General features: G+C 39.3%; 1 protein-coding gene across 1 annotated transcript in view; it reads left to right on the top strand.

The window, feature by feature from the left end:
• The first annotated feature begins 838 nt into the window (after nt 1–838).
• The window catches only part of Itih2 (inter-alpha-trypsin inhibitor heavy chain 2), a 36,294-nt gene continuing 25,745 nt past the window's right edge, over nt 839–11,387 (top strand). The window contains exons 1-5 of the mRNA XM_003473518.4: nt 839–1,113; nt 2,864–2,938; nt 4,580–4,615; nt 5,939–6,108; nt 9,433–9,537. Of these exons, the coding sequence (XP_003473566.2) occupies nt 1,030–1,113; nt 2,864–2,938; nt 4,580–4,615; nt 5,939–6,108; nt 9,433–9,537 (470 nt within the window). The 5' untranslated portion in view covers nt 839–1,029. The remainder of the gene's footprint in view (nt 1,114–2,863; nt 2,939–4,579; nt 4,616–5,938; nt 6,109–9,432; nt 9,538–11,387) is intronic.

Below are 11,387 nucleotides of genomic sequence, written 5' to 3'. Positions count from 1 at the left end.
TCGGATGTGAACTTTTCCATAATTATTCATTCTATATGATTTCCTGGGAATTTGTTCCTCCTATAGAAATAACATGGTAGTGATTTTATAGTTCATATTTTTTATCAGTGACTCACCAGAACGTTGGCATGAATGCACTGTGCCACTGGCAAACGGGGATCAGGGATGAACGCTGCAGTCTTAATCAGATCCATCCAGGAGGGCTTCTCCCTGAAGAGCGAGCCTTCATCTACCCCCGCAGCATGAAATGTGAGAGGGACTCGGTCATCAGAGAGAGGGAAAACAGTAACCATGAATTTTTGACTAAGGAAACCAGTGTCTTTCTTCCCCTAATTTTCCTAAATTTCTGCTACGTTACTTTTAAATTTTTATTTGTTTGTTTTTGCTCGGTATTGATCCCAGGGCCTTATGCATGCTGGGCAAGTGCTCTACCACTGAGTCCTTTCTAAATTTTATCTTGAGACAAGGTCTCACTAAATTGGTCAGGCTGGCTTCAAACTTTCAACTCTCCTGTCTCTGTCCTCCAAGTAGCCAGTGGTAGACGTGTGCACCCACGCCTCCCTGTCCCCTGCTTTCATTTAAATGAAAGGATTTTGTTCCCAGAAACTTTTCACTTTAGCTTTTCTGTCTCTATTTCTTGGTGTGGTTCCATACTTAGCCATTTAAAGAAGATGACAATTATTTTTAGGTCAATAGAAATTGGTTTAGAAAAGAGGGGGAAAAAAATCACAGTCATCTGACCGGGATTCTGACTCTGACTTTTCCCTGCAGCCCGGCAACTGCTTCTGGCTTTGCTGTTTGAGTAACCTCAGCGCATCCCCTCCACCCCCACAACTCAAACTTCAGCTCCAGAACAAATATTTGTCTACATTTTGAACAAAGTGAGGGAACTTTCGTTTTTTTCTTCTTTTTGTTTAAAGTGAACTGTGCTCTTCTGTGCTTCCTTTGAACTTGACTCAGTAGGAAGGAGCAGTGCTCTCCCCCGACCATCTGGAGGCTCTGGAGACGTTGGCAAAGCTGTCCAGAAAAATGAAACTGCTCACGTTCCTTCTTCTCTGGTTATTTCTTTTGGAAGCATCAGCCTTCGAAATCCCTGAAAATGGACTTCCTGAAGTAAGTGGTTCCAGAGGACTCCTATCTGTTGTGCTAGACATATGGTCAGTAAAAAGCTGATTGTACTGTAATTGCTATTCAATGACCTTGTTCCATGTAGAGTAGACACTTGTGAGAGTATTCATCAGTGTACCAGTGTTTACTGGTATAATTACTAGAATGTGTGTTTGCCTCTTAACATATTAACAGATTTTGTATGAGCCTTAAGTCAAGGTCAGTGATCAGCCATCATGCTGTAGCATTTATGGGTCACAACTATTGACTTTTTACTTAAAAATGGGAATAAGGGGGCTGGGGATTTAGCTCAGCAGCCTAAGCACCTGCCTGGCAAGCGTGAGGTCATGAGTTCGATCCTCATTACGCCCCCCCCCCCATGTGAGTAAGAATAGACCTAATCTGCAGGTTTTTTATGAGAATTACATGATGTATATAAACCACCAAGCACAGCACTTAGACCAGTAAGTGCTTAATAATTATTGGCTATTACTGTTAAGAAATATCATGATGACTGTCAATAAAAGGCATTATCATGGCACCATTATGTTTCATACCTAACTGAACAATGTTTTCCGTAATAAAGACACTATAAATATTCTTGTTAAAGGGGAAGATGGCAAGTGGGCTGGCAAAGTGAAGGAATAATTCCCACGGAATTCAGTCTCTGAACCTTTAGCACCCCAGTATAAGGAAGATCTTGGTCTGAAAGACAAGAGCTATTTGTATGCTAGAAATACAAAATATGCTATAGAACTGTCCTACAAGGGGCTAGGGATTTAGCTCAGCGGCATAAGCGCCTGCCTCGCAAGCAGGCAGTCGTGAGTTCGATCCCCGTACCAATAAAAAAGAAAAAGACAAAAAAAAAAAAAAAAAAAAAAAAAAAACCTGTCCTACAAAATGAAGTCCCCTGTGCTTGAAGGAAGTGTTACCTACAAAAAGTGCCAAGAAGATATCAAAAAGTACCATTGAAGGTGACAATATATAGTAAGATAACTATTGTGATTCTCATTGTTTGGTCTTGAGAATGTTTTATTTTAGGGGCTGTGGGTTTAGCTCATGGTAATAAGTGCCTGCCTGCCAACCAAAAGGTCATGAGTTCGATACCTGGCACCAAAAAAAAAAAGGAAAATGTTTTATTTTTTCATAAAATAAAAAGGAAAAGTAATGATGTTTGAGAAAATAAATATATTTATCCACATATAAACATTAACACACTGTATACATGTATCAGAACACCATATGGTACTCCATATATATGTATAATTTTTATGACTGTATCAATCAAAAATAAATTTAAATTAAAAATATTTTCTAATTGCAAAAAAATTGCCAAAAATGTGATGGCATATTTGCAAGGGGAAAATATCACTGTGTTTAGACACAATCATATTTTCTAATACTTGAAACAGCACCAATGTGTTAGAATCTAGAACTGAAGTCAAGACACCCAAATATATTTGTGCTTTTTTGGTCATTTCTACCTGACATGGCACCATGACCCTATACGCCATCATTTCTACACAATGCAGAAATGAAATTCTTGTATCTGAAAAATCAAAAGATGTCAATATTCCTTTACTGTCCTCGGAGCAAACATAGACATAAATATACTGAAAAAATCATTGTGTAAAAAAAAAAGAGGTTCTACAGAGGCAGAGGAAAGAATGCAAAATGATACAATGAATATTACCAGTTGCTGCTTTTGCTCTAGACATTTTAAAATGGAAGTAAACACCCTAAATTCTTTTTTCAGTTTGCAGAATACAGTAATCTTATGGAATTGGCCCCAGGCAGATTTCAATTTGTTCCTGAAAACCAGAGGTATCAGGTATAGTACGCTTTGCTCCTGAAGTAGAAATATTGCATGAGGGCATCACTGAAGAAGTAACAGAGGTATAAAGAGGCCTGTTGCTAGAGAATCTCAAGAGCTCACTTTGTAGCAGAGTCCGGTGATTTTATATCCACTGTCAAAGGGAAGAAAGGGACGCTCCTGTATGGGCGTCCTGGAGCCTCAGCCACAGTGGCCATATAGTGCCTCAAAGGATACTTGGCTATGTGTTTCTTCAAAATTTAAGATAATGCAATAATTGCATTGCCTGATAAGAAGGGATTTCCATTTAGGAGCACATCTCTCAATCCAGTGATGATAGACACTTTCCATGACAGTCACACGTCTTCCTTCCTCTGGTCACTCTGCCTTGGGCAGCAGCTCAGAGAGCCCCTTGGGAAGGAGAGCTGGCCACCATAGGGCTGCATCCTAGAGGCCACAGAAGTAACACAGACAGAATTCCCTAATTCAGAGGGGTGAGTTCTCTGAAATGTCAGGAAGTGTTCAGATTCTTTAAAACAGCTCATGCACTCAGGGAGGAGGTATTCAGTGAAGCAACACTAAGCTCACCAATGACTGACTTTGTGTGAGTATGAATGTTTGACTTCTAAAGTCCACATTTTTGTATGTCAATAGTATTAAAATCTGGTAAGCAATGCTTCATGTCAGATCTTCATCTAGGCACAAGAGAGAAAACTTGAATACTGAGCTTTGCACTCAAAAAGTCCAAAAGAAAATAATCATTGAGTTATATAGCACCCACTAAAATCTCAGTTCACCCCAAATTCAGCAAGCTGACTTTTCATCCAGCACTTGATTTGTTCTACAGTCCTTCAAATTTCAAATGTTTACGCATCACTGTTTAACCACTCACCTTTCAAAGAAATGGTGATTTCTCTGTCCTTCCCACAGGACAGTTACTCATATGGGTAATCTAGCATGGAGGCAAAAGTGGAGGGGTTTCTAGGTGCCAGTCACTGTGCTTGGCACCAAGGCTCACTATGGAGAAAGCACATCAGAGTCCCTGCTGTCTTGCAGCTTAGTCCAAAGGGAGACAGACCCTCAGGAAATCAGCCCTCAAGCAGAATGGATAATTATAAAGCTCTCAGGGAAGGAATAAGCTACAAAGAGAACATACAGTAAAGGAAACTGACCAATCTGGGGGTCAGAATTTCACTGAGGAAATTCTACCAGAGCTGAGATTTGAAGGGTGGGATCAGAGGAGACCTGGCATTTCAGATGGTGAGAATAGCATATCCAGAGACCCATGGCCTCGTGGCAGAATAGAACGTCCAAATCACCATTCAACTGAATAAAAAACAAATCAGACAAAGAAAGTAAAGGGGATATATAGTACCCCAAGTGAAATTGGTTGGACACTTTGAAAACTATTTGTTTTAGCATTGTCAGTATAGAATGATGTCCATGCAACCAAACGTGGCTGAGAAATTTGCTCAGAGAAACTTGCCAGTAGAATAATAGATTTCAAGTATATTCCATATTTATGTCTCAGTTCCAATGTATAAGCTACAGTTCAGTATTGAAAGAAAATGAAAATTTTTTGACTGAGAGAACAATTTTTGCCCTCAAGGTAATAAGTAACATGCAGTGGAAGAATGATTGTCTAACTTTCTTTCACAGAGAAGCCTTTCTGAAGAAGAAGCAGGTGATGGGATGGTAAGTTTGCTTTGACTTTGTTACAAATTGATGTCTGAATGATTTCCCTGTTAACTATTACCTGGAAATCAATTGAGGTGTCTGTTTTGTCATAATCATTGAGTATATTTACCTGCCTTTTGAAATACCTTCCTTGCCCAATTCTGTTTGAAACTGTTTCTAAAATTCGGCAGTGACAAGTATAGTCTGAGCAGGCAAGATAGATGTTGCTAAGAGATAACAAATGTCTTTTCTCTTTATTTTATGTAGTTTCACCAACTGTGTAGGTTCCATCTAAATGAATGTATTTATTGCAAATTAACAATTTTGACTTAGATTATAACACTCGACAGCTGTGGAGAATAAGACAATGGGTGTGGAAAAGCACCCTCAGACATGAGATGACCCAGTTCCCCAAGATGTTCAAAGTAGACCTTCTGGGGCACTACCCACTGGAGGCTCACACTGAAGTGGGTAGATCAGCAAGTCAGTTAGGCTGGATTTTTTCTTGGCTTGAGATGGGCTTGGTGTTAACTAGTTTCAGGGTTTAATCTTGGACAACAAAGTTTGGAGGATGCGAGCTAGTATTGGAAAATGCAATACTGGAGAAAAAAGAAAAATCTAGTAGGTCACGTAATTGCCATAGATCTGAAGAAGCTTACAGATCTCAGGCATATCCTAAGTTGTGTGTTTTTCGTACTTTGCCTTGAGTATGTGGACCTGCTGTGATTTTTTGTTTTTACACTGGAACTGCCTTAAGTTGATGGAAAAGGGTAGGAGATGAGGTTCACAGTGGCAATCAGTAATTGTACCACAATGACCTCTCCAGAATAGTCTGTCACTCACATGCATCAATATTCTCGTAGTTTATTTTAATTTAATGAAAGAAGTGAAGATGAAAGAGTAGTAATAGATGAAACTAAAAAAGGTAGGAAAGTCGCGCTATGACATTTGGGGAGCTGCATGTGCCCTTCACCCCACAGCAGCCTGGCCAGCACTCACTCCACTTTAAACACACAGCAAGGTTTCTCTTCAAACCCTGATCCTTCCTTTCCTCAGTGTGGCCCTAAATTGGAAGTTATGTCCTAAATGTTCTCAATCCAGTCTTTCCACAATTATTTCTGCACAGAGTTAAAAAAAAATTCTCTCAAAGTATCTCAAAACCAACTTCTCATAGGTTGCTCCATGGAATTAGGAAACTTCTTAAAAATATCTCAGTTATATATTCACCAATGCCCTACAATTGCTTATAACAAGCAAAATATTATTGCTGTGACTATCATGTGTGAAGTGATATTCTGCGTGATTTGTCTGTGACTAGTTATGCCTTCTTGCCAATTGCAGGAGGATGCTGATCAAGTAACTCTTTATAGCTATAAAGTCCAGTCCACAATTACTTCTCGTATGGCCCATACTGTCATCCAGAGCAAACTGGTGAACAACTCCCCACGGCCTCAAGATGTTGTATTTGATGTCCAAATTCCCAAAGGAGCCTTTATCTCCAATTTCTCCATGTGAGTAGTTCCTCTGCAGAGCAAAAAATTGTATACTTCTGCTCTACCGACAGAATCAAAAACCCTCCTCAAGAGAACAAATCTTACCCTAGGTCAACTGGTCTAGTGGTGTTCACTTGCAGAGCTATGGAACTGCTGGATATCAAGAATCACTATAGGATGAGTCCCCAGAATTCATTTCTGTTCCAAGTACCAGAATTTGTAAGGGATTTTCATTGCTACTAAATTAAAGCAAACTTAATCTGTGTAGTAACAACCTCCTACTTGCTTACATTTTAATATCCTTTACTTTGGGCAGAAAAACATATTAAGTTTCCCTGGCTTATCAGATACTCCAGAGGAGCGTGTGCAGTAAGTCAGTGTCATCTGACAGGTGTTTGAGAACCGATGATTGAATCCGATCACTTATCCAGGGCTGAATTCCTGTATTATATCACTAATCAGTGAATTACCTGAGTTTGACTTGACTCTTTCCTTAAGGGATAAGCTCATTACTTCCCAAGGCAATCAACTCATAGTTGACAGATGTTAGAATTATTTCTTATACTTAATGTAAATATTTTGCATTTTCTATCCAATGATTCTAGGGCTACTCCCATAGAATTTTTTTAAGTTCTCCACAAAATATATACTGAAGTGCTCATGGATGAAATGATGTGACGTCTGAGATTGGCTTCACAAGAGTTGAGGAGGAAAGCAAAGGAATATAGACAAATTAAGATGGGCAGAGAATTGACAATGATGGTTTCTTGGTGGTCTCATTCTATTCTTTTGAATTTAACTATATTTAAATTTTTCCACAATAAAAACAATTTTAAGCTACTTCAATATCTTTCAGATACTTAGGGCCAGTTATCCTCTTGAAGGAATCGCGATCAAGGGTAAACATTTCCTGTTCCTCCAGGTTTTCTCCCCTGAGCACCTATGTGGCCGCCCCAGAGAGTGTTGCCATGGACCAGTGTTCCCTTTTAGGTTTCCTAGAACATACAACAATACTATGCAAATAGTTTATTTTTTATTTAAGCATTAGCTTGAATTACTTCTCATTTGTTTTTGTCTTTCATACACCAAGGTAATCGATGATAACTGTGAATGAATAAAACTAAGCGTTCGTTAGTGAACACTTTGGCTGCTAAAATCTGCAGGCCCATGTTTTTGTTTTAAAAATGGGTAGAAAAAGCATTATGCAAATTGGTATCTTTTAACTGAAACAATGGTTTACAATATTTTTTTAGTTTTTCTCATCTAAAAAAAGCAAATGGAAAAGAAAAAAAATTTCTGTAGTGATATTATAGAACACCGTGTCTATATGGCACATTTTAAACTATTCATCTAAATTCTTATTTTAAAATCATATAACCAGAATTTATTTTAGGTATTGTTTCTATTTTCCTCCTTTTTTTAAATTCCCCAATAAGATATGAGGAGACAAAATATAGAACTGTGAAACGTGCATTTATTTTTGTCGTCTTATGAAATTGTAAGGCCCTTGAAGATAGTTGTTTTATTGCCATAATTTTAAATAAACTGCCAAAACCTCCTCCACACCAGCCAAAATATGTCTTTTACCTTTTATGAAAGTACCGAATATTCTTCTTTGTTCTTAAAGAATTGCTTGCCTTTGTGTCTTACTGTGATTTTATGGAAGCATGCAGGTCTGGACCCGTAGACCCTGGTTCTCGTTCAGTTTCTGATGGGCTGTGTTCTGACCACTGTGTGACCCTGAGTGGGCAAGCTGGTTCCTTAGTCTCTCATCTAAAAGGGCAAACCTAGAAATGTACCTCCACACATGTGTTACTGCCATTTGTGGAGGAAACTTGTTCAAGGGACCTGTCCCTCCCAGCATGGGTTGTCTGGCATTCTTGGTGTCCCATAATGCCAGTAGCTCTTTTCAGGCACCATAACAAGGGAAACTTGCTCCATCCACTTCTAAGTGCCTCTTTGGAAAGGCAGTGCCCACTTGCATACTGCAAGTTTCCATGTGCTCAGAAGCGCTGTGATTCTGCTACTCTAACGAACGATTGCTAGGTGAGATTAGGTGCTAAAAGCAAGATGAGTAGAGACAGATGCAAAGAGAAGACACAAGTCCCCAAAGGAGGTGATACAGAGACAAATACAAGCTTCCTGAAGGCATTTATCTGTACCTCCTTGCATTTCTCTGTATCTTTTCCCATCCTTTCAGGAGTAGAAACTACCTTGCCTTAGTCAGCTGGTGCTGTCATAACAAGGTACCATAGACAGGTGAGCTTAAACAACAAAAGCTTATTTATAGTTTTGGAGGCTTAATAGTCAAGGTCAAGGTGCTGACAGATTCCATGTCTGGTGAGGGCTCACTTCCTAGTTCACACATGGTTCACGTGGTTGTTCTCACATTGGGAAAAGGCTCAGAAGGGTTCTCTTTTTAAGGGCACTAACTCTATTTGTGAGGGCTCTGCTTCCTGGACCTGATAACTTCCTAAAGGCCACTTGTCATAACATCACAATAGGAGGTAAGATTTAATCTATGAATTTGGTGAGACACAAATATTCAGTCTACTGCATATCCTTGGGCTATGCCTAAGTTTTTGGGTTGGTTTTTTGTTTGTTTGGTTTGGGTTTTTTTGTTACTGGAGATTGAACACAGAGTCTTCATATTGAACCAAATCTCTATCCCTTTTTTATTTTTTTGAAACAGTCTTGCTAAATTGCCAAATTTTCCAGACTGGGCTCAAATTTATGATTCTCCTGCCTCAGCCTCTCCGAGTACTGGGATGATAGGCATGTGCCACCATGCTCAGTTTATCCTTAATTCTGTTTTGTTTTTTGAGATAAGGACTTCCTACATAGTTCAGCCAGGTCTTGGACTTACTATGTAGCTCAGGCTGGTCTCAAACTCATGGCAATCTTCCTGCCTCAGTGATGGGAGTGCCGGGCTTGCATTATGCATCACCACACTCAGCCATCTCTAATTTTTAACTTACAGAAGAACGATCTAATGAACCAATACAAGTTAGTGAATCAACAATTTATCAGTCACCTCTCCTAGTTACATATCATTGAAAAGGGACACCCAAAGAGAATAATGCTTAATCTGATAAGATTTGCACAAAATGGAAATTTAAATACACAACAGTACACAGGAGGAAGTATTTAGGGTGGGAGCCCTCTCAAGTCATACTGCCAGATAAAGGGAATCCCATCTCTGAATTAATACACTATCTCTCTTCTTGTCTCTTGCAGATGCAAAATTGCCCCCATTCAATAATCCAATCATGTTGTATTGATTGTTTATTGTTTATTAGTTTTGCTATTCTAACAAACTCTGTGTGTCCTGTCATTCTACAGGTCTGTAGATGGCACAACATTTACTAGCTCTATTAAGGAGAAAACTGTGGGCCGAGCTCTGTATTCACAGGCAAGAGCAAAAGGCAAGACGGCTGGATTGGTGAGGTAAGGGTGGGCCAAGCAGGGCTTGTCATGTCATCTCCATTGTTTCTTCCTCTCCTGTCTCATTCCCCCAGTGCAAACCCAACTCCAGAAAGGCACTGAACCTGCACCAATGGTGCCATAAGTGTAGAATTAAGCATTCAATGTCTACTCTCCTCTCTGGTGGAAGGCCTCTCTTCCACCAGTGAGTCTGGGCAATTTCACATGAGTTTGCACTTATATTTCTTGTCTTTTAGATAGAAGAATGTTCAGTAAGTAAATGCTGAGTTTTTTCTAAAGAATGCAAAGAACTACAGAAATCCTTTCTTAGTAACCTTGTTGCAAAATTTATCAAACATATGGAAGAAAATGATCGGACTTTATTTTAATGATTTCTTCTCCCTAATTTTTTTGGGAGAGCACATGTGTAGGCATCAATTACTGAGCTTAGAGTCTAGGGATTTTTTTTCCCTTTATAATTCTGCATAAGACACTGAAAATGCCCAAGTCACCTCAAAAAAGCAGCCTTTTTAAGCAAGAAATTTCAAAGAAATCTCTGAAATTACCATTCCTTACACTGCACATCATTTCTTCTCAATTTTGCCATGTATGTTTCTTCTATATCTCCAAACTTATCTCTAGTTGAAGTTCTTTTCATCTCAGTGGTATATTTCACTCATTCAGCAAAAGTGCGTCAAATGTTAATGCTGTCCCCAGTTCTGTAGGAGGCAACACACACACAAAAACAGTCTCAGACTTGTGGGGCACACAGGCAAGGAAATGGCAAAAGTTACATGGATAGTGGGCAAGAGCTAATGCAGCATGAGTGCTGAGTGTGCAGTTCTGTAGCAGAGTCAGGAAAATCTACAGAAGAACCAATGTTCCAGCCGCGCCCAGGTAGATCTGTGGAATTCAGCCAGGCGGGGAAAGGAAAGAAGAAATTCCAAACAGAGAGAACACTTCTAGCATTGCTTCACATTGCTTAGTTATGTTAGCTGCAGGAATCATTTTGCCGTATTTACCCATCATTTGGAAAAGTCCATCCATCCATTTATTCATTCCACAAATATTTCTTGTAACACAAACTCTTCTGGGCACTGACGATTTAGCGAGGAACATAAGCACTGCCCAACCTTCTTCTCAGGTGCACAGGGCCTCTCCTCAAAACCTGCACCAGGCCACATTCAGCTTTTTCTTCAGCTACCAGTGTTCCAAGTTGACTGCCCATATCACGGTACTTCCCTTACCCCGATAGGCTGATTATATACTTGTTTACTTACTTCATTTTAAAGAATCATTTATGGATAATTATAACAATTCACTGGATAATCATGCTGCTTTCTCTGCAAAACCATAAACACCTCAAGATCATCATTTACATCAGACACTGCATGTACAATGACAAAATAAGGCCTCGTGTTGGAAATACACATCGAACTCAACAGAATAGTAGAATCCTTCTTCCTGGAGACCTCCAGAAATATTAAGAACTGTTCAAGTCTCAAAATGCAATGTAGGAAACAAATGCTGTCTTCAGAGACATCAATATTTAGATTCAACTTTTGGTGCTACAATTGACTAAACTGTGGCCTTGAGCAGGTTACTTATCTTCTCTGAGCCTCCTTTGTAATTATTTGAAAAATGAGGGTGATGATTTGCACCCTGCAGAACTGCTGTCTCAGATATAATACATGCCATGTTCCTGCTGACTGTAGGGACCAGTCAATGGCAGATCTTTGTAGATGACACTCATTGGCAAGAAGCTTGGAATCAACAGATAAGGGAGGAGAAGAGATTGAAATTCTCGGCAGGATTAAATTTATCTAAAAATTGAATTTCTAGGTCTATTGTGCCTATTTTATAAACAACTGAGC

Source organism: Cavia porcellus, unplaced genomic scaffold, assembly GCF_034190915.1.
Source record: "Cavia porcellus strain 051 isolate PalLab524CR breed Dunkin Hartley unplaced genomic scaffold, mCavPor4.1 scaffold_13, whole genome shotgun sequence".
NCBI classification, from domain to species: Eukaryota; Metazoa; Chordata; class Mammalia; order Rodentia; family Caviidae; genus Cavia; species Cavia porcellus.
Note: the sequence above shows the minus strand (reverse complement) of the source record. Positions and strands in the feature narration are given on the sequence as shown.